Here is a 24,654-nt window from a genome sequence, read left to right as displayed (position 1 = left end):
TGCCTACACCCTGATTTCAGAATTCTAGCCTCCAGAACTGTGAGAGAAGATCTTTTTTGTTGTTTTAAGCTACCTAGTTTGAAGTACTTTGTCACAGCAGCCCTAGGAAACTAATACAGAAAGTGAATACCTACAGTTTGGAAATTTGGCAGGAAGGGTGGTACCAGAAAAGAAAATATACTTTCTTTCTGGTATGTCTGTATTACGTTCCCTCCTCCCCTGTTCAACAGCTCTCCCAAATATTTTTTCACTGACATTGGTTTGTGCTGCTACTGAAAGTTTTTCACATCCTGTTCTGCTCTTGTGGTTACAGCTGAAAAGTACCTTGAGAAGCAAATGAAGATGGAAAATGGATTGAGCCAATAGGCGGAACTCATTTGCCTTCAAGAATAGGGTATTGGGGCCAGAAATATGGAGGGATGTGCAAAGTGCTGCTTCCAAACTTCAACTCAAGTTCAGCCTTTCACAAGTAGTTGAACAGATAGGAATGTTGCTTACTTCCTAGAGGTTAGCTTATTTTCCCACAGGAATCCCCTCCACAAACCACAACCCTGAAGGGCCTAGGAGTCCTTATAATTCAAAAATCCCCTGCAATCTCTAGGAAAATGCTTCAGTGTGTAAGTGAGTGTGTTTGTGTGTGTGTATGGGGGATGTAGGTATGGGTGTGTGTATGCATGCATGTGTGTACACTCATGGATGCATTTACACACCAAGTTATATTCTCCCCTTTGGCTATTATCTCACCAGACTGCATATCCTTTATTCTTCTCTTCTTTGTTCTCTCCTTGTTTAAATTTATGTCTTCAAGAGCAGATGGTACTCATTTGCTAGTACCCAGAATGGAGAAAACCAAAAAAAAAAAACAAAACAGAAGTCTAATGGACTTCACAGTTTTGCCTGGTTTAACGTCTAACATTCATCAATACAGGTAGGAAATTGGTTTTCATTCATATTCAACCAGTATTTATTGAGCATCTGGATGTGAGAAGCACTGTTTTATGTTCTGGGGATACAATGATGAAAAAAATAAACAAAAATTCCCTTCTGATAGAAAATAAACAAAATAAATATAGTAAGTTTGTGATAAGAGCCAAGGAAAAAATACAAAGCAAAGAAAGGGGCTTGAAAGTATACGTATGGGGTGGGGAAGTGACATTTTCAACAGAGTGTCCAGAGCAGGCCTCACCGAGCAGCCCTGAAGAAAGGGATGAAGCAACGTACAAGCTGAGTATTCTAGCGGAAGGGCCATCATGTGCAAAGGCCCTAAGGTAGAAGCATGGCTGGTGCACCAGAGGAAGAGTGGAGAGGCCGGTGTGGCTATAGGGGGTCAGATGCAGAGTAGCAGAAGATGAGGTCAGAGGTAACAGCTGGTCAGATTATGTTGCGCCACATAAGGAACCAAAAGAACATAGATTTTTACCTTGAGCGCTCTGGGCAACTTTTGGAAGATTTTGAAGAGAATTATCCTTTACATGGCTGTGAGACCTTTGGTCAGGTCATTGATCTGAGCATCGGTTTTGTTGCCTCTAAAATGCAAAGGCTGTGCCAGGTAAATATCTAAGCTCTCTTCCAGCTGTAAAAATTGATTACTAGACATCTAGGTTCCCACGGGCAGACAGCTAATAACAACATGACCTTCCTTCCCACTTCCCTCCTCTCATACGCTGTGCTGTTGACGGCAGGGACCCAGCACAGGCTTGGAAGGGAGCCCGGCTGTGCACATAGCCAGTATGACCTCGGCGAGATATTTTTACGCATGAAACATTTGTAAATTGGGACTTTGAGCGATGGGTAGCGACTGTAGCGAACTACTGATACTCCCAGGAGTGCGTTGGGTATCCTAACCGAGATTGACATGTTCACCTGTGTACTTAATGCCCTGCCTCCTGTCACTCCTCTCGGGAAACTAGGGCACGCTGTGCAAGGACTAAGAAGGCAGCAAAGGAGGTCAAATATCTTTCTGTTTCACATTAAATAAAAATCTAAAAATAAGCATTTTCCTTTCTAATCATTTCATATCACGCATGGAATGTTCACTTTCATTTTCAAGTCCGTTTACTTCATTTCTGTGAACCATTTGAGCTTTCGATAGTGTCCATCCAGCAGGCTTTCCGTCTAAATATGCAAGTGTGTGTGTGTGTTTTCGTTCCCCTCTATTTTCTCTACTCCTTTGTCCTTCCAATTACAAAATCCCACAGCAATTTTAGCTACAATGTGAGGCAAAGTCTTCTGTTGTTTTTTTTACATCTCTACTTCTCAGTGAATGAACCATAGCTCTTAGGACACAGCTTCCCAGAGAAGAGCCACCACTGGACTATCCACTGCTCTATCCAGACCTACATTTATAAACTTATCATTCTACTAAACATTTCTGTACATCTTAGTTTTTTTTCCCCCAGTACTACCTTAATAACTGTATTACTAGTCTATCTGAACATCTTTTAATAGACTGAAAGATGGAGGAAGACTTCCCCATTACCAGAGTGTGTTACAGTGTAGTAGAAGTTCCAGAAAACATGCAAGGAGCAAAACCCACAGTGACTAGATTCCAGACGTGTCACTGTGAAGGAAGGATAACACATCAGAGACCTGTGGCTTCATCATTTTTTATATCCCCCATGCCAGCACAGTGCCTACAACATAATAAATGCCCCATGAATCTTTGTTCCATAAGCAAATGAAGAATAAGTACAAACACCAGTGAACTCAGCACCAGGGGCTTGCCTCCTTCTCTGTGCACTTTTTCATGTAAGTTTGCCTGTTAGAGCTCAGCCAATGTGCATATCCAAGTGCCCAAGGGGAATGACCGAGGGCATGGAGGATGCCACTTGCATGATCTGATGTCACCGAAAGCAAGAACAACAGACCAAATCCTACCCCAGTTGCCTAGGCAAGAGCTTTGGGTCAGTAAGAAAGTAGACAGGAGAGAATTTCCTCTTCCAACTTACTTCCGTCATAATTTCTTCACGATCTTTAGCAATTGGATCCAGACAGCAAGAATGCCAGACACAGGCTCTTTCACTTGACTTATGACCACATAAGACTCTACCCTCCCTCCTGGGAACAGGCCTGGTCCAAGAGTCTGTCTTACCTCGGCAGCAGGGACTCCCTCCGGCGGGCGGCAATGCAGCACGATCATGCCTTCAATGGGAACCTCCCTTCCCTGTGGATCTTGTTCAAAGTTTTTCCGTAAATCTGCAAAGAAGTGTGAGATATATGACACTTTGCTCTAGGGCCAGTATTATTCCCATTTGCTCCAAATACAATAAAATAGTGAGCTTAATGTCACAACGTAGATACACACAAAAAAGTCACTTATTTCAGGAGTTATGAAGAGAATCATTTTCCCAAATATTCAAATGTGCTTTTGAAATAAACTTTAACAAAAGTGTTCCTAATGCTCTATAGTGATGTGAAAGATAAAAGATTTACTGAGGGAGCAGGAAAAAAAAAAACCTCATCATTTCATGAGTCTTTGCCAGCATTATCTGCTTAGCATCTGATGAAACACTTGGCCTAATAAATTGCGATTCACAGCTATTATGCAGTTGAGATGCACGTGACTTTTTTTTATTAACTAAAGAATGCATTATTAATCTGTAACCTCTGCCATTCCTTAACCCTCTAGGGGGCTCTAGAAGATGGTAATAGAGTGAGATTACCTATTAGTCTTTTATTTGTGACCAGGGAGACGGGGCAACATTCAACCACAACAAAATCTATAACCTATCCAGCCAAACATATAATTAAAAAATACAACGCCCTCCAGTCAAACAGCAATGCTGGGTATCTGCATAGTGCCCTTCATGGAAGGCTCGAGGCACTTTGCAAACAAGCTGCACTATTAACCTTTTACACATGGAAGGGTGACACTTGGAGAGGTTAATTGGCTTGCCAGTGGTCACAGAGAGCATCAATGCCAGTGATGGGGAAAAATCCACCAAGCGTCCTGACATCCAGTCTCTGACTGCTAACCAGCAAAGCTTTCTCACAGAAAAGCACACATGGATAGTTCAGAGAGAAACAGCCTCATTTGCATGGCTTTCCACTTGAGCATATGCTTCATTAACAAAAGTGGGAGTTGGCCTTTGCTTCTTTTGAGATGTCATAACAACACTTTGATAATTTTAAAGCACAAGCCTAATTCTTGCTGTCACGTGAAAGCCTGGGATGGCAGAGCAAAGACTGTTTTACAAGTCTTCCTCAATGTAAATGATTTCCCACTCCCTCCCTGACAATGTATTTTTCTTTCAATTGAGTATCTCAAATTACAGGCTGTGGATTTATTGATTTAATTTTCTTTAGTGCTTACAATAACATGAAATATGTTCCCTGTAAAAAGCGGAGCTCCAGAATCAGTTACATCTTTACAAATTGTATAAATACATTAAACTTGCTTTTAGCAAGTCAAAAACACTCGATGAATAACAAGCACAGCAATCCACATATTCACTTTCTTCTGAATTTTACTCTTAATGTTTTCCCTCCCAGAGGCAACTGCTGTCTTTTGTCAGTAGTGCTATATATTCAGAGATCTTCATGAGTACATATGAGACAAAAGATCTTAAAAGGACTTGCATTGCAGGCAGGTGGCGGGATCCATCTTCTCACTTCTCTGCTGTCCCCCAAATTGTAAAGTTTGCTTCCTTCCATTTGAGATTGTAAATTGCCACACCCCTTCTGATTCAGAATTTCTGACTCCAAGTGTGATGAAGGTCACATAACTGATGACAAAACTATGAGTGAAGGAACTTTGAGTAAACCCCAGAGTGAAAAAGCTCACGTTTCCTGCACAATTTGATCACAAATTCTCCTTTGTTCTCCTACAAGGGATCTTTGAGTTAAAATTCCCTTTTCCATATGATTCATTTATTCATCAAGACTGTATCGAAATTAGTCTACCATAGATTGTGAGTGACTAACAGGAGACATCAGTTGGCTAATGGAAAGGGTTGTGTTTTTGTGGCTAATTTTGTTTGGTTTGTTTGCTATTTTTTTCTTTTTCTTGATTGCTTTGTTTTCTAAAGGAAGTCTCACTTGGTGCTGCTAAATGATGATTGCAGTTTTGACAACACCAAATAATCTGTATTCACCCAGATGAAGCACAGAAAACTAATGGTGGGGACTTCTATCTATCTTCTACTTCTATTTCATTTCTCTGCTCCATAGAAATGGAAAAGGCAATAAAATGCATAGTTTACAGTTCCCTCCACACTCCACTACATTAGCTACATTGGCAGATGAAAAGACAACTAGAGTGAAGCCATTTTTCCTCCCCATTCCCAGCTGCTCAATGAAATAGATAATTAAATATGTATATGAAAAAGGAAAACCCCGCATTGACACTGGGATGTAAGAAAGGGTACTCTCTATAAACAAGAAACTTGGAGAAATTTCTAGGAGATATCTCATACAGCTAGGATCAGATTGAAGAAATGACTCACCCAACCTCTTGCTCTTCCCAATTGACATTTGAAATCACTGGCAGAGTTCCAACAAGAAGCATATTAACACTCCTCAACATGGAGATACAAAGAGTAAAGGCAGTGGAGTAGGGGGTCAGAGGACAACTGGGGTGTCATATCCAGATCCAACTCATAATGGGCAGGACTATGCACCATGTATCACACCAAGTGAGAAACCCACGCATCACTGAGTCTTGGTGTATGTCTAATGTGGGTGGTAGGGACACTGTCATTTCCGACTCCCAAGGAGGGAAACATACCAGAGAAATTCCAGCTAGCTAGTGAGTATACTAAAAATTATGGAAATAAACTCTTAGACACAGAGGTAAACGCTTCCAGCTCTACCCATGATTCTCACCATAGGTCACTCAACCTAATTAGTTTCTGAATTGGCAAACTAAATACTTTTATCACCTATGTTAGTTCCAAGGCTTGAAAGATACAGATAGGAGCCTATGCAACTTCTAATAGTAGGGAAAACATCCCCAGCCATATAAAAAGAATTATACTACAAATGAAGAAGACAAACCACAGAACTGAAATTAAATGGCTTCTTCTAAGACGAGAAACAAGAGACATTTTTAGATAACTTTTAATTTAAGTTCTTTACAGTCAAAAGGAAATAGCAACTGAGAATCTAGAGTAGGGAGTTATAAATGGGATAACATCTGAGATCAAGAAAACTGCCACTATGCAGGAGAAAAAGAAAACGTAACTGCTGAATTAGAAATATATATATCATGGAGATGGTAAACAGCATACTGAATATTGTAGAAAATTGAACTAGTGAAACAGAAGACAGGTATATCCCTCAGGATCCAGGCAAGGAAACAGTATACCAGTTGTTTTAACAGAAAGTATTAACGTAAAGAATTGGAGGATGAAAAAGGCAAAAGGGAAACTTCTAGAAGCAGGTCTCACCCTAGGGATGGGGTGACAAAGGGAAAAGGTGGGTTGTAGAACTTTGCAGCTTAGAAAGGGCTCAAATGTCCAAGGAGAGGGCACTGGGCATTGGTGCTGGCATCTCAGGAACCTGGAAGAGGGACTCAAGAGTCAAGACTCAGACCTCTGAAGCAGGACTGCCTACCAGCTTGGTGCTGGCATCTCTAGGGGCATAATGAAGCTGGTTCTGAAAGTATTTGAAAACAAAAGCTGGAAACAAGAACCAATTGCCACTTCCAAGATGAAGAAACTCTGCTGGGGAGATGCCAACAGGGACAGAAAATGAACAGGAAGAAGTAGCCTTTCTCCCTTTTCCACCATCCAGTCTCCTCTGGCACCCCCTATTTGTGGAACTTTCCAGGGAGCCAGGATCTGGCGAGGAAGCTCTGGAACCATCTTCACAAATTATAGACCAGTGGTTTTAGAGATGGGAGACAATAGCTCAGTAACCAACAAAACCTAGTTTAAGAAATTTCCTCTACTAGGGCTCTTATAACTGCTTGCTCCATGTCTGTTTTCCTCACCAGATCATCAGTTCTATGAAGGTGGGATTTATGTCTGAGATGTTCACCCTGACATTCCCAGTGCCTATTGAATATCTGATACAGGGCAAGTCCTTAATAAATACATGTTAAATAAGAGCTAAGAGGAAAACGATAAAACAATAATGAATTTTCCAGAAAATGATGAAATAAATAACAAAAGATAATGTTGAGATAGAGAAACACAATATTAAATATAATAGAGATTTTAGAAGGAGACAACAAGCTCAAAGAAAATAAATGATAATCAATCTAACAGTGATAATAATAATTTTTCTCTGAGCTGAAAAAATACTTGAGTTTGCAAAAGAGCTCATTGGATGTAAGGCAAAATAGGCTTAAAAAGAAAAAAAAAATCCTAGATATATCATAGTTGAAATTTTGAATTTTGACAAAATCAAGAAAACTGTAAAAATAATAATTTTCCAAGTATGTTTGCAGTAAATGTAACTAACTAAAAAATTCATGGATTGGAAGAATTAATACTGCAAAAATGTCCACACTCTCCAAAGCCATCTATAGTTCAATGCCATCTTTATCAAAATTCCAATGGCATTTTTCACAGAAATAGAAAAAAAATCCTAAAATTCATATGGAACCACAAACGACCCTGAAGAACCAAAGCAACCTTGAGAAAGAAGAGCAAAGCTGGAGGCATGACACTTCCTGATTTCAAAGTATATTACAAAGCTATAGTAACCAAAACAGTGCGGTACTGACATAAAAACTGACACATAGATCGATAAAACACTATCGAGAGACCAGAAAAAAAAACCCCTGCATATATGGTCAACTAATATTTGACAAGGAAGCCAAAAATATTCAATAGGGAAAAGATAGTCTCTTCAGTAAGTGGGAATCTGGATATATGCACATGCAAAAGAATGAAATCAGACCCCTGTCTTACACCACTCACAAAAACTAACTTGAAATGGATTAGGCTTAAATGTAAGACCTGAAACCATAAAACTCCTAGAAGAAAACATAGGGAAAAAACTCCTTGACATTGGTCCTGGCAACAGTTTTTTGGATATGACACCAACAGCACAAGAAAAAAAAATAAAACTAAACAAGTGACACTATATCAAATTAAAAAGTTTCTGTGCAGCAAAAGAAACAATTGACAAAGTGAAAAGGCAACCTGTGGAATGGGCAAAAATACTTGCAAACCATATATCCTATAAGGGGTTTATATGCAAAATATATAAGAAACTCATACAACTCAATAGCAAAAAAACAATCTGATTAAAAAATGGACAAAGGACCTAAACAGACATTTTCCCAAGAAGACAATACAAATGGCTTACAGGCACATGAAAAGATGCTCAACATCACTAATCATCAGAGAAATCAATTCAAAACCACAATGAGGTACCACCTCATACCTGTTAAAATGGTTATTATCAAAAAGACAAGAGATGAGCATTGGTGAGGATGTGGAGGAAAGGGAAAACTTGTGCACTCTTGGTGGGAATGTAAACCTGTGCAGCCACTATGGAAGACAGTATAGAGGTTCCTCAACAAATTAAAAATAGAACTACCATATTATCCACTAATCCCACTTCTGGATATATATCCAAAGGAAATAAAATCAGTATCTTGAAGAGATAGCTACACCTCTGTGTTCATTGTGGCATTATTCACAGAGACGTGGAAACAACCTAAGCGTCCATCAATGGATGAATGGACAAAGAAGATGTGGTATGTATACATAATGGAATATTATTCAGCTTTAAAAATAAGTAAATCCTGCCATATGTGCCAACATAGATGGACCTTTAGGGCTTTGTGCTAAGTGAAATAAGTCAGACAAAGACAAATACTGTAGGATCTCACTTATATGTTGAATCTAAAAAAGTCAAACTCATAGAAACAGATTGGTAGTTGTCAGGGTGTGGGGAGTGAGGAAAATGGAAGATGGTGGTCAAAGGTTACAAACTTCCAGTTATAAGATGAGTAAGTTCTGGGGACCTAATGCACAGCATGGTGAATATAGTTAACAATACTGTATTGTATACTTGAAAGTTACTAACAGAGTAAATTTTAAATGTTCTCATTACAAAAAACGGTAACTATATGAGGTAATAGATATGTTAACTAATCTTATTGTTGTGATCATCTCACAATATAAACATATATCAAATCATCACATTGTATACCTTAAAGTTACACAGTTATTTGTCAAATATACCTCAACAAAGCTGGATAAATAAATAATTAAAAAAGAAAAAGTAACTCATAACGAAACAAAAATAGGCTATAACTAGGACTTCTTCCTATATTAGCGTATACCAGAGTATAATTAATCAAATCTATGTTTTTGTGTGTGTGTGTGTTTTAGGAAAAAAGCATGGGTACTGATTTTCTATTCCCAAACAAGTTATTCATGAGCAAACTAACAATATAGTCTCAGGCATGATAGAGCCAAGAGATGGTAATGAGCCACATACCCTTCCTGAAAACATTGTGTTAAATAAACTAACTAATGGAAAGATGCTCAAAGATATGAATCAAGTCTTTGGAATTGTGGTTTTAAAAAATCTGGCATTGGGCAATAAAAAAGACTTAAAATTTTTAAATCTAAATATTTTTTATAATATAGCTAAAAATATTCATGTAATTATCCAAAAACTTTGGAAAGAGAAATGCATAATATATCATAAACATGCATGATATCTAACGACAAGCATTTAAACTGCTAGGTTATATGTTCCAGAACTCCACTAGGCAATATTGCATCCCGCTGAAGAAGGTGGGGGCTGGGGCCTGAGTATCTGTTTGAACTCTGGGTCTGCCACTTACTAGCACCTTTACTCGATTAGTATCTTTATCTCCCTTTGCCTCAGTTTCCTGACCTGTAAAAAGAGGATAATAATTCCTATTACATATAGTTTTTGTGTGGATTAAATGCTAATATTCATAAATTCCTTTTAAGAGAACTGGGTGCATAATATGGCTTAATAAAGGTCACATATATTACTAAATCCTATTGTAAGACCATGATGATTAAAAAAGGGTGGTTTTGTCATCAATCAGATATACAACTTAATTATAAACTAGAGCATTTCTCAAAGACACTCAAATAAAAAGAATCAGTTAGTATACGATAAAAATGGTGTATAAATTAAGTGGGGAAAGGCACTAGGATGCCCTTTTGGAGAAAAAGATCAGGTTACATCTATGTCTTACTTTACACCAAAATAAATCTCTTCTCAATAAAAACATTTTCTACACAAAACTACAGCTGTAATAAAATACTTATTGGATCTTAGGATGGGGAAGGCCTTTCTAAACCTAAAATTGAAGGAAGACCACTTAAGGAAATGATTGGTGGATATGCTTTTGTCAAAATTAGAAATTATTTTTATCTAAAACATTATAAGCAAAATTATAGGCAGAGGCTTAACAGCCTTAATATATAAAGGACACTATTGAAACAAAGTGAGAAGGATAAATACCCTAAAATAAAATGGCAAAGGAGCATTTAAACAGAATTTATAAAAGAGACACAAATGGCTAAGAAAGGTATTTAGAAGGGCCAATATCACTAATTATTAAAGAAATGTCAATTTAAGAAACATCAATATGTCTCTTTACTCTTCCAAACACGTTTTGTTTTGTTTGTCCTTTTGTTTTAAATAACAATTTCCAGAGTTAAAGTATGGAGAACTAGGTGGTCTTAAACTTTGCTAGAAGTAAAATGGGTAAATGTGAAGAGAAAACTATAATATGTATCACAACTACTTTAAAAATTCAGTTATGTGGCTGGCATGGTGGCGTAGTGTTAAGTTCGCGTGCCGTGCTTCAGTGGCCCAGGGTTTGCGCGTTCAGATCTTGGGCATGGACCTACATATTGCTCATCAAGCCATGCTGAGGCGGCATCCCCCATACAAAGTAGAGGACGACTGGCACAGATATTAGCTCAGGGACAATCTTCCTCAAGCAAAAAGAGGACGGTTGGCAACAAATGTTAGCTCAGGGTCAATCTCCCTCACCAAAAAAAAAAAAAAAAAAAAAAAATCAGTTATATGTTCATTATCCAAAGAATGAATACACAATATGTGGTACAATCATCCCTCGGTATCTATAGGGGATTGGTTCCAGGACTTACCCCCATGGATATCAAAACCTGCAGATACTCTAGTCTCTTATACAAAATGGTGTAGCATTTGTATGTAACCTATGCACATCCTCCCATATACTTTTTTTTTATTCGTGAGGAAGATTTGCCATGAGCTAATACCTGTGCCGATATTTCTCTATTTGTATGTGGGTCGCTGCCACAACAAGGCTGCTGAAGAGTGGTGTAGGTCTGCACCCAGGAACCAAACCCAGGCTGCCAAAGCAGAGCACACCAAACTTAACCACTAGGCCATGGGGCCGGCCCCACACATCCTCCCATAGACTTTAAATCACCTCTAGACTACTTATAATACCTAATATAATGCTACGTAAATACTTGTTATACCATATTGTTTAGGAAATAATGACAAGAAAAAAAGTCTGTACACGTTCAGTATAGACGCAACCATCAGTAGGCCTTTCGATCTGCGGTGGGTTAAATCCGTGGATTCAGAACCTGAGGATACGGAGGGCCAAATGTATATCCATACAATGGAATATTATTTCTCAATAAGAAGAAATGAAGTACTGAACTGGATGCTATAACATTTGAAACAATGAATCTTGAAAACAATGCTAAGTGAAAGAAGCCAGACACAAAGGACCACATATTGTATGATTTCATTTATACGAAATGTCCAAAACAGGTAAATCCACAGAGACAGAAAGTAGATTAGTGATTACCTAGGACTGCAGGTGGATGGGGGGAAAACATTGTTATTACTATTAGACACAGTTTTATTTTTTGGTGTGATGAAAGTGTTCTAAAATTGACTCTGGTGATGGTTGCACCACTCTGAGAACATACTAAAAACTACTGAATCGTACAACTTAAATAGATGAATTACTCACAAGGTACTATGGATTATATCTCAATAAAGCTATTATTAAAAAGAGTTCATTGATATGCTTCAACAATTCTACTCCTAAAATTTTCTAAGGAAATTATTAGATAGCTACATAGAAAAATGTAGTATAGTGATATTGCTTAAATCATCATTTATAATGCAGAACAATTGCTAACAATCTAAATATTTAATAATGTAGGAATGGTTAATATCTTTTGGTGCATTCATATGATGGAATACTATGCAGACATTATAAAAGCTCAAAGAATATTTAAAATTGCAAGTAAACATTCAAATAAATTACTAAATAAGATAAAATGGTATGTAGGAAATGATCTCTATATTTTATATATATATATTTTTTTTTTCTTTTTTTTAAAGATTTTTATTTATTTTTTTTCTCCCCATAGCCCCAGTAGATAGTTGTATGTCATAGCTGCACATCCTTCTAGTTGCTGTATGTGGGACGCGGCCTCAGCATGGCCGGAGAAGCGGTGCGTCGGTGCGCGCCCGGGATCCGAACCCGGGCCGCCAGCAGTGGAGCGCGCGCACTTAACCGCTAAGCCACGGGGCCGGCCCTATATATTTTTTAATATGTAAGTTCCAGCCTCCTCCTGGTGTAGTAATTATATTTTTACAGAATGCATCTACTTCCAAATAATAGTAGGTACATCTGCATTAAAAACTTGTTTTGGTAGGTAGTCCTTCTTTGAATTTACAGAAAAAGGTTTTCAGTAAATATGCACTAGCCTCCTTCGTTCACTCACACTGTTGACCATGGGCTAGACACTGTGTCAGGCAGCAGGGGGTGTGCATCACTTAACTTGACATAGACCATTCCAGCCCTCCCACAGCATATGCTTCAGCAGGGAGGATAAGCATTAAACAAGTAATTAAGAGGTATGTGGCTGAGTGATGAGATAGAAAGGAAGAAAATTCCGTAAAAATGTATCACAATGGGACCTACCTTAATCTAGTGATTCCAGGAAAGTTTATCAGAGAAAGTTGTAGGTAAGCAGAGGCAGAACATCTCACAGGCCTGCATAATACACACTATCGGTACTTCACTTACTGTTTCAATCAGGCTTTTACTGGCTTAAAACTTTTTTATTTTTGCATATACATGCTCTCTTGTTTCTCTCTTGCAAGTCCCTGCAAAGTGCTGGCCTAGCTACAGCTCTTTCCATGAGTTATCACATCACATAAGGACACTCTTTTATTAGACTTGGTCTTCTATTCATATATATTGAGAGGGTGGAATATAAATAGATTTCCACCTTGTGATCTCACTTATAATCATGCTCACATGGCCTATGGGAAGAAGAAAAATAATTTTCACATTACTTTGTATAAAGGAACTGAACCAAACTGCATACATACACATCAAGATGAAAGATTTTAAAATTTTACAACAGCAACTGGTGTGGGATTATTATATATGTTATAGGAAAAGCCCTAAAGAGAAATCACTCAACATTTCAAAGATTTCCCACTGGGTGATTGTGAGTATATTAATTATCTTCTTCATCTGTTTCTGCATTTCCCAAAATTTCTGTGATGGACATGGATTACTTTTACAGTCAGAAAAAATAATGTCAGAAAACCCCCTCTTTCCTATGAGTTGACAAGATTCTCTAAACTAGACCAAACCAACTCAGAAGCCAGAGAAGAAGTACATTTTGTTTCTTTTTATTATACTCAGTTTCACTACTATGATGTCTATTAAGGAAAGCAGCAAGGACTATATTTTTCAATCTTTAGTGAATATTTAGAAGAATATCTAAAATATTCTTCTTTAATTTGATTTTAGTCATGGGAATCTGTGCACATGAGGACAAAACTTTCCATCTGTTTTGTTCATTGCCTTGCCTCTAGTACCTAGAAGGGTATACAGTAGTCACTTAATAAATACTTGTTAAATGAATGAATGAATGAGTTTCCATTTTAACTTATCTGACTGTTCATTATAAACTAATATACAACTAAGTCTCCAATAGTCAAGATGAGTCGGAAAAGCAAAAAGATGAATAGGTAAATGTACTACAATGATGTTAAAGTAACACGTTCCTTCTCATCTTCTCATCAATCTCATCATGCATGTGTGTATGTGTGTGTGATGATACTAACAAACAGCAGACCAATTTGGAGCATTACTCTGTCTACTTCTGCTCCTCCTTCACCCCATCGCTCTGTTCAGTTCCGCAGCAGAATGCCAACACGGCCCAAAGTGACTGGAAACAAAGATAGCAGAAGGGAAGAGAGGGAAAAGGTGATGAAGCCAGGTACTTGGCTAACCTGTAAATCATATAAGCAGCAGCAGGATCATCCAGAGTCAGCAGTACCTGCCAATAAGTAGTCCATCTTGGTCTCAGCTATGGGAAGCAGCAGCCTCCCTTTCCTCACCTCATGCCCTATTTGGCCTTGTTCTCATTTTTCTTTCATGATACTATGTTAGAAAAGTCATTGTAGCACAAGAAAAATCAATAAAAATTCAATTCCGAATAATACTTCTTTGCAGCTCAGCAACACTAGGGAGTTATCGGCTCATTCAATGTTCTGGCAGTTAATGCAATGAAATAAAAATAATTTACTCATTCAAACCAAATCAGCCAGTGAAAAATCATAGTCATTTTTTTAATAGTCATAGTCATAGTCATTTGTTAAGATTGCAGGAGGATGGTACAATGTCCCATTAGTGTCCAACTACACTGGTATTCAAATCAGCTTTGAATCTTCCCCACCCATATTCTTCTGAAAGAACAACAAACCATGTTTGTCATACATAAAGGAATTTGTCACTTAGCAAAATACAGATCATTTGTTGTACTAAAAGGGCTGGTTCAAATGCAGAACAGATGGATGCCAGCAAAATGAAAGTCAAGGCCTGGTGCCCCCCATTTGGTTCTCCCTCAATCCTCCAGCCCTAGATGGTTATGGCCTGAGAAGTCAGCTACTAACTCCTGTTCCCGAAGGAAGCATATAAAAGGCTTCCTGTCGGGTCAGTTTTTTCCTCAGTGATAGTCTTCTTGTATTTGGTGCATTATATATGCTTCTCTTGCCAGCCTGGCTTAAACCCTCTGCCTCGCATAGATCTATGAATTCTGCACATTTCCTTATGCTCTGATCCATACTGATGCCAGGCTGCTCCTATCTTTCATGTCTTTGCTGTGGATCTTCTAATTCTGATTTCGCCATGTCCTCTTGAAGGACAACAGGCACTAAAGCACAATTCCACGTGTAGATTTCTCAACATGGTAGCCCTAACTCCTGCTGAGTCAATCTTTCAGCAATAGTGAAAGAGGGACACCTCTGGCCACAGCTGAATTGCACTGCCCACTCCATGTTCCCCCTGACCTCACCCTAGTGCCAGGTAATGGGCAGGCTCGGTTTATTGGGACAGCAAGACATTTGCCTGGTGCCAGGGATCCTGTCATACAGAGGCTCCTCAAGGCTGTTTTTCAGGGCCACAGAATAATTCTGGGGCTTTGTTAGATCCCCTGTGCTCTGTAATTCCTCTGCTGTTAAATTGCTGTTATCAGTAAATCATTTTATAACTAGCACTGTGTGTCATTATCCCTTTCACAACAAGTAGCACAGTTTGTCAGGCAACAGCGGTGTTGTGAAGGCAGTATCAAGCAGTAGGGACACATTATGGTGGGCAGAAACAGCTGCAGTGGTACAAAATGCTTTGAGCACTAATTTAACCTGCTCGCAATTGAGCTATTCCCCACTCAATACATCACATTGTATTTAGCCTTGTTGTTTACAAGGACACAAAAAGATTCATTCAGATTCCATCAAAAATTAAGGATTTATTGAAAATTAGGAAGACAGAAATCTTAATTTTGAGTACAGAACTGACCGGAAACCAAGAAAGACCTCAAACCAGGCTTGCGAGAAAGCGTAAGGATCACAAAACAAGCAGGTCTTAAAGAGACTGTAATATGACCAAGAGAGAGGATGAAGGGATCCAGCGTAATTCTATTAACTGGGTCATTTCATAGGCCTTTTAGCATAGATGTTGCTTCTGTCACTTCTGCCCCTCCTAAGCCATTGCCTCTCACTCTTAATGGCCTCTGCTTATCCATTGCTTGCATTTACTCAAGGCTACTGATACCTCAGGGCCACCACTGCCTGCTTCTTTGTCTATGTCTTTCTCTTTCTCTTGCCACTGCCAGCTACTGATTCTCTTTCAAGATCAAGTCATACTCAGAAGGGTAAGAATCCACAAGTACATAATCATTTTAATCCTTCTTGAGTGAGTCTCTCATGCTGAGTCTACTCATATGCAGCTAACCTGCCTTGGTGTACATTCTTGGTCCAGTGGACACGATAGGGGGCATATGTGGCACACAGCATGGCCCCCTATGCCCAAAAAGCCACTCAACACCACCTCCCTCAGCAGGGACTATGGGTGAGAACTCCATATAAGGAAACTGTGCCTGTGGAAGGATTTCTGAGGTTTGCTTTGGCTCCAACTCCTATAAAAGGCTCTTTTTGTAACATTGATTATATTGATTTGGCTGTGTCAATACATAAAGGACAGCTGAAGTTTGACCTAAATAGCAGATCTCAACAATCTTCATTAGGAAAAGTTATTAAGTGAAAATATAGAAATTCCATGCTCCCTTGTTTATAAGGCATTAAATCAAATTCAAATAAAGCTAACAATTACATTTTGTATCTTTATGTTATATTCCACTGAAAGCTATGCAGACAAAATATCCATAAGTCCCACATTCCATATGTTTGAAAGTACTATTGTTCTACTTGCTGTGCTAATGGGAATATTGAGTCTTAGGTGAACGCAGAAATAGCCACTGACTCAAAGTGTTTTTGATGGAGGAAAAAAAAGTGCAGTCCTGGGAACCATTGACTAGACAAGGCTGCTCAGTTCTCAAGAAGTATATAGAAAAGCTACGCTGCTGACCCTTCTCCTCTCAAGATTCCCTATCCATGATGTTGCTTAAATCCCACACCCCTCCAGCCCAGCGTCCTGATGGCACTCGAATGCAAAACAAACTCCGTGGTTGATGGGACAGGGTTTTAAGAACATAGACATGAAGAATCCTTCCTGACTCTCCTCAGTGCCCTCCCAGCCATCCACAGGAAATTAGAGGGATGTGAACTAGCAAAGAGTTTAAAAAGAAATGGCCTAAAAATAACCTTAAGCTTTCAATATTCACCATCTCATTACAATTCAGTACTAGTACTGCAGAGATGGGGAAAAAAAAAAGAGAGAAGAGTCAAAAAGTAAAACCCAACCCAGCAGCAGGAAAAAAATATATATTTTTTAACCTGTATTGTTAGCTTTTTGATTCTCCTCTCACCACAGGTCTCCCTGAGGCCAGGAAGGTGAATCAGGACAAGATGTGGCCAGTGTCTTGGGCATGTAAATACTGGAATATGTCACCAAACATCCAGCATCCCTGCCTCTTGCTTGGCCCCAGACAGCAACTGAGTGGAAGGAAGGTAAACTGCATTTTGCTTTACCTTAAGTCAATCTTGCCAGGATAGGAGGGATCTAAGAGATCACTTCAGCCAGAAGTTGTTCACCTTTTTGGTAATGTAAAAATCAATATTTTACATTAAATCTTATAAAGAGACCTAACAAATAGTGCAGATGGAACTCAAGGTGGCAAGAAAGAATCAACCACTCAGAGGTCTGGGGGATGCTTCCCAAGAAAAGAGAATGGGAAAAGGCTCTGAAGTAGGGACATTCGTAGGTTTTTGAGGAAGAAAAGAAGTCACTGTGGCTGGCACAGTGAAGGGGAGCATTGTGGTGGAAGGGAGGAGGGAGCTGGTGAATTCCTATGGGGCCAATATCATGGAGTTTGGAAAGCCAGGGGGAGAAGTTCAGCCAAGAAAACAGCATGATATGCTTTGCATTTTATTTTTTTTAAATAAGCATTCTGGCAGCCGAGTGGAGAATGGATTTTAAGATGGGAAGAGTAGAAGCAGCAAGGAGATTTTCACAGTAGAGAAATCACAACAGTTTGTAGCAGACGGAGAGAAGTCGGTAAATTCAGGATATGTTGTGGGGATAGAGTTGGCAGGACTTGCGGCTGGGTGGGACATGACTGAAGGAAACAGAAGGGGTCAGGTTGACACCTAGGGCTTGTCATGAGCCCATGGTGGGCCATTACCGAACTGGGAAAGGTGGAAATAAACACAGGTTTGCAGCAGTGTTGATGGGGTGAAAACCAAGAGAGTTCTCTTAGGGACATATTACTTTTGAGATGCCTCCTAGACATCTAATGGGATACAGCAGGTAGGCAGTGAATAAAGAAGTCAGGAGATGAGGTGCAAGGTGTCTATATACTGAGAATCATCAGTATATAGACAGTACCTAAAGCCATGGAGTGAAAGATTTCACCTAGGGAGAGTCTGTGGATTAAGGAGAGGCCTAGAGTTGCGCAGTCTTTAGAGGTAGGAAGAGAAGGAGGAATCTGCACAGGAAACTTAATAGTGGACAGTGAGGAGGAGAAAAAAACAGCAAAGCCACAAAAGCATGCCCAGGCCCCACTCCCAGACATGATGATTCTGTAGGTCTTGAGGGAGGCCCAGTAATCTTCATTTTTAAGAGCTCCTCATGCAATTCTCAAGAGCAGCAGGTTTTGGGAAACACTATAATATAGTGCAAAGCTAGGTAGCTGAGCCCAGAACTCAAGCCCAGCTCTGCTGACCTTTCCTTCTTCACTCTTTCTGAAGATAAGTTTGTAGAATATGAGCTCATCTGGTCTTCACGCTTGTGTTAAATCACCATCTATTCCTCAAATGTTTTAACTCCAGCTATTGCTCTAGCTTTTCTCTCTTTAGTCAAATTTTTGGAAAGGATTGTCCATACCATCTGCATTTTCTCATCTCCTATTGATTCCTAGATCCACCATAATCTCATATCACCCTCTCTCATTACACTGCTTTGCTCTGGTCAATGGAGGCCTTCATGGTATCACATTGAACTGACCCTTGTCACTTTTTATCTTAATCTTGTGATCACATTGACACCATTGACCATTTATTCCTTTCTAAAAATTTGCACTCCCTCTTGGATCTGCCAGTGACTCTTCGACTTTTTTTTCCCCCCTCAGTCTTCTTCACAGCCCCTCCTCTGTTCATCCCTTAACCATCTGCATAATTTCACTCCTGGCCTGCTGCTCTTTCTCTTTTCCCCAGCAGTTTTGGTGCTAGGGTATAGCGTGGAGAATGTGGAGTATGGAAAAACATCTTAAGTGTTTCTGATAAAAACCTGGTCTTCCTATTTTCAGATGGAGACCTACTATCCTAACTACCACCTACTTGCTAATGACTCTCAATTCTATATATCTGATGCTGAACCCTGGACTTCAGGCTCATAAATACAACTGTATGATGCAAACCGTTCATTGAATATTCCATGGGTAGTTCACATATAACGTGGTCAAAAATTGAACTCAGTATCTTGTTCTCCACAGTAGTGTCTTCTACTCTATTCGTAATCTCACTTAATGGAATCACCATCAATTCAGTCACTTAACCCAGAAACCTAGAAAGCCTCAAACCTGGAGGAATCCTTAAACTCCTACCTCACTTCCCCTCAGCTCTGCATCCACACAGCCACAGACTTTTGGTAATTTTACCTTGCTGGAACCTCAGATTTGCCCCTTCCTCAGTAACCTATACCATTGCTGCAAAAGTTCAAGCCTCATCGGCAGTCTCATAGGTTAGTGCAAAGCTTCTTTGCCTCGAGTCTTTCTCCCCTTAAATCTTTGTGACTGTGGCAAATGGAAGGGCGAGGGGTTTCAAAAATATGACCACATCACTGCCCTGCTCATGACACTTCAATGACCCCAGAAAACATCCTGGGTGAATCTAAACTCTTAGCAGAGAATTCAAACACCCTCCATAATCTGACTTATCTACTTCTCCCTGGTCCCATCTCCTTGTTTTCCCACATAGTTCACACAGTTCCCATACTGTTCCATCTTTCTGTGCTTTTACTCAAGCCCTTTCCTTAACCGGAACATGCATTTTTTAAATTGCGAACCCTCCTTCTTTCTTAGGAAACAGCTCAGGAAGTGTATCTTAGACCTCAAGGATCAGTAAATTGTCCCTCTTGTGGGCTCCTAAAACACATTGTGCTTACCACTAATATACTTCATTGAAAAGAACATGGTAGATACTTAATTATTCATGGGTAGCCAGCACTTCCACTTAGTTATGGAACCTTAGTTAGCATTCCTTTGCCACCCAACAAATTTCTAAAAATGCACACCCTTATCGTTACTTACTCTGGTAGAGGGATGTTAGACTAATTTAAGAATAATGCTACTAGACTCAAAGAGTCCTCAAAGACTAACAAAGTTTTTTCTGTTTTTTATTTTTTTTTGCTTAACACCCATTTGCATTACCTGTTAGAAGATTTCTTTAGTGCACAAAACGAGAGATGAATTGAAGTAAAATCTATATCCTCTTCCCTGATAAACTTTCACTGAGGTTTTTATAGAAATGGCAATTTTCCAGGAGGTTTAAGGTTTATTTCACCCCAAGAATGGCAGATCTAATTAAGCTGTGATTTCCTAAAAAGGTAGTGGCATATTTCTGCAAATTTGTCTCTTGGTAAAGTAATGGTTGGTAATAAATAATATGAAGGAACATTATTTGGGGAAATTTTTTTTCATCATCCACAGTAGGATATGTTGTAAAGTAATGCACTTCTACCTAGTAGTTCCCATCTTTAAGGCTGATGCATGTACTCAATTGTGCACGTTAAGCAAAAGTGGCACAATTTATATTAATTCTGTATAAATCATTCTACTCTGTTCATAGAATCTTAATCTCTTATAGTTCAGTGTTTCTCACACTTTCTACTGAAGTGCTCCTACTGGCAGAGGAGAATAAATTCATATCTCCAAGGCATTTATGGGTGGAGCCTAAAAAGATATGGCATGCATAATAAAATGGTTTTGAAGTTTCAAGTTGCATCTTCACAATCAAGACAATTTTGCATTCTACTTCATACTATATTCATATTTTAGACTTAAAGGGGAATATAATCTATGCTGCAGAAAAACATACCATGTCTATTTTGTGGCTTCTTATACTCCCAGAACACCCCAGCAGTGTTCCACATGAGGCTGGTAATTTGAGACACACGTGAAGTTAAAAATGACCGATTATGTAAAATATTCCTCAATTTAGGTTTGTCCAATGTTTTCCTATGGTTAAATATAGATTAGATATTTTTGGAAGAAATATCATTGAAGTGATGCAATCTTCTCAGTCCATCACATCAGAAGATATATACTGTGGTGCATCCATGGCTGGTGATGTCAACTCCAATCACTCGATTAAGGTGGTATACGGCAGGACCTTCCACTGCAAAGTTACTAATTTTCCCTTTGTAATTTGTAAGTATGTTGTTTGAAATTATGTAAACATTCTGTTACTACTGAAACTTTCACCCACTAGTTTTAGCATCCATGATACTTGTCCGAATCAACTTTTATGATAGATGCTAAATAATGATTTTCCATTTCCATCATTCCTTCTACATTTATTCTACTATAAGAAAGAGCTCTCCTTTTTCCCTCATTTATTTATTTATATATTCATCCATTTAAAAAATATCAGTGTAGATTCTTTGATTCTTATTTAATGGGTTATAATCCTTTACTATGATTTATTTTGATGTTAAAATTGTCCCAGATTTGGCCAGTGGGAGCCACTTCCAGATGGCTACTGTTTGCTTTTTACATGTTCAAATTGAGGGACATTATACAAAATAACTGACCTTTACAGATCAAAAACGCAACGTAATGAATGACAAAGGAAGACTGAGGAATCATCTGGATGAAAAAAGGCTAAAGAGATCTCTCATCTGAATGTGAGCCATGGTCTAGGATTTTTATTGTTATTGTTAGAAAGGATATTACTGAACAATCTATGAAATATGAATAAGGTCTCTAGATCAGTTGATAGTGTTGTATCAATGTTAACTTCTTGATAATTACACTAAATTTTAGTATAGCAAAAAATATAGTTATATCAAACTATATCAAGTAATATCAAAAATGTCTTTTTTTAAAAAAACATACACAATGAAGAATTTAGGGAAAAGGGAACATCATGTCTGCAACTTAATCTTAAACAAGTCAAAAAATAAACCATAATTGTCTATATACAAATACATATACAGATGAACACAGAAAGAGAGACAAGGCCAAAGCAATTGTAGTAAAATATTAACATTCGATGATTCTCAGTAAAGGGCTTAAGGGAATTCTTCATATTATACTGCAACTTTTCTGGAAGTCTGAAATTATGTCAATTTAAAAATATTTTTAAGAAAACCCTGATAGTCCATCCCTCACCTACTCATGTAGAGCAGTGATTTCTTCTACAGTATCACCACCAGACACACATCCCTTGTTGCCTCTGCACAGTTTACAGGAGAATATGGCCACAGGAAGAATGCTCCATCACTGGGCATTTCTAGTTGCCAGCTTGACCTCAAACATGCCATCTTAAAACTTAGCTCCTGTGATGCTGACTCCAATTCTATGTGGAGTCGGTGTGAATGTGTCTCTGGCTTTTCTAGGCCAATTATTCCCTTTTTATATAACCATTACATATACAAAGTGATTTACTGAACAGTCACCATTATTGCCACTCAGGGCCAGCTTCATGGGTGTGGGACCAGTGTGGTTGCACGGGGCCCCATGCTTGGTTTAATGCTCAAGTGTTGAGAGTTTGCAACACTTAATAATTTTTGACCAAGGGGCCCCACATTTTCATTTTGTACTTGGTACCACAAATTATGTACCCAGTCCTGCTACCACAAGCCTATGTGTTGCCTTTGTGTAAACTGGACACACATGAGCACAAGGCTTGAAAACAGCACATGTGTGCCAGGAAAAACCAGCCCCTTCTTGCAGGTGGCTGCAGCCATGTTCCAGCATGCATGTCCCAGCTGGTGGAGTGCAGGCTGCATTTCAACACCCATTCCCTTCCTTGGCTAGGTGTTCTTCCATAGCACACAACAACTTCATCTGGAGGCCTGGACTCTCAGATCCTTCAGTAATATTCATATAAATTAATTTCAGTTTAAAGGAAAGGATCGACTTTTGGTAGAGCAGAATAATATTTTCTCTTGACTTTGGCCACATCCTTCCATGAAAAGGAGAGTTTCAAGCTTTTGGGCAATTTATACCAAGTGCTATAATTGGTCTTAACATATTTTCCATAACCTGTGAATAAATCCCATGTTCTAAAAAGGGAAGAAGGGAACAGTGCAGGTAGAGTTGGCAGCTTTGGGCTCTTTCAGAGCCGTATACTGCACATTACAGAGTTGTACAGTTGTAATGATTTGCCTACTCCCAATTCACTTTCGACCTCTTCCTTATTGCAGAAAAGATTATTAGGAGTAGTGCACAAGCCAGGGAGGACAAAGATGATCCTCATAATAACGTCCTTGTGGCCTATGGATTTTCTAAGAAGTCAGATGCCACGTTAGCCCTATGGCACAATCATGACACACAGTTAACAAATGCTCCTTCATGGAACAATAACTGGCATTGATGGGTATTTTCAAACCAAACAAACACGTATAAGTATAATACAAAGGTGATATATAAGGCTCTGTACTAGGCTCAGAGGTCAAGACAATGAGAGTAATGCAGTTGGATCTTAAAGCAGGTTACACTCTAACAAGGGAAATAAATCCACAAATAACTTCAAAATAACTGATTCTGAGAAAATTATAATAAGTACCATAGCAGATGTAGCAAATACATGCTATGAGCACTCGGGTGGATAGATTTTATCAATTTTGAAGCTGGAGATGCTAGAGGGTATCTTTTTCAGCAGCTCAGTTGGTATGTAAGGCTGCTGAGGTCAATTGGTATTAAGGGATTTGCTAAACTAGGTTTTGTAAAGGAAACAGCATGTAAGATGGGCCTTGGCTGTAGGAATTAAGTGGGAAGAGGAAGAAGTGCAAGACGAGGCTGAGAATATGTTCCAGGAAGGAGAAAGAACATGAACACATTAAGGATGAAGAGAGCGAGTCTCATGTCCCAGAATCTGAGCTGTGCTAACTCACTTGGAGCTCAGCATGCTCATAAGGATGCAATGGGAAAGCAGGCTGGAAATGTAGGTTAAGGCTGAGTTTCAATACCAGGCAGATGTGCCTATAATTATTTAGTTTTATATTTAATTTTGCTGTCAGGAGGGGGCCATTGACAGTTTTTAGCAGGTGAAATTATTTGTCAAATCCATGAAGCCAAGACCCATAATTGAGGTTTTAATTTAAAAGATACCAGTCCCTCCAAATAAAGCAAATGAAAATAATACTGTTTTTACTATTTGCCTATAAAATGAGGTAGGAGTTTCATAGTTTTTAAATGAGATTCTCCTTTAAGCTCTTCACTCATTCTTGGCACAACTGCACAGATATTTTAGGAGTGTCTCAAATAAGTGGCATATTTAAATTATATTCAGGATGTATCATATTTTATAAATGTTTTTTTTAAAAATTCAACGAAACAGTGGTTTCCTGCTGTGTTTTATTCCAGGCGGCCAATTTGCTATGTGAGTATGATAGGCAAATGTTTCCCTTATTTCTCGAACCCATCTCCCATATTGGAGAAAAGACCCACGTGTCAAGAAAGGATTGGCCAAGGAAGGGTTAATGCTATCAGCCAAACATTTTATAAGCAGATGAGGAAGAGGAAGAAAAATGGGAGGAAAAAAAGCAAT

At 38.8% G+C, this 24,654-nt stretch overlaps 1 protein-coding gene across 5 annotated transcripts in view; it reads right to left on the bottom strand.

The window, feature by feature from the left end:
* Nucleotides 1-24,654, bottom strand: part of UNC5D (unc-5 netrin receptor D) — a 517,112-nt gene that overhangs the window by 176,055 nt on the left and 316,403 nt on the right. For all 5 annotated transcript variants that reach the window (XM_087418499.1, XM_087418500.1, XM_087418501.1 and 2 more), the window contains exon 4: nucleotides 3,092-3,195. In XM_087418499.1, the coding sequence (XP_087274625.1) occupies nucleotides 3,092-3,195 (104 nt within the window). The remainder of the gene's footprint in view (nucleotides 1-3,091; nucleotides 3,196-24,654) is intronic.

Source organism: Ceratotherium simum, chromosome 28 (genome assembly GCF_057802395.1).
Source record: "Ceratotherium simum simum isolate JZ-2026a chromosome 28, ASM5780239v1, whole genome shotgun sequence".
Taxonomy (NCBI): domain Eukaryota; kingdom Metazoa; phylum Chordata; class Mammalia; order Perissodactyla; family Rhinocerotidae; genus Ceratotherium; species Ceratotherium simum.
This window is presented reverse-complemented; position numbering and strand designations above follow the sequence as displayed.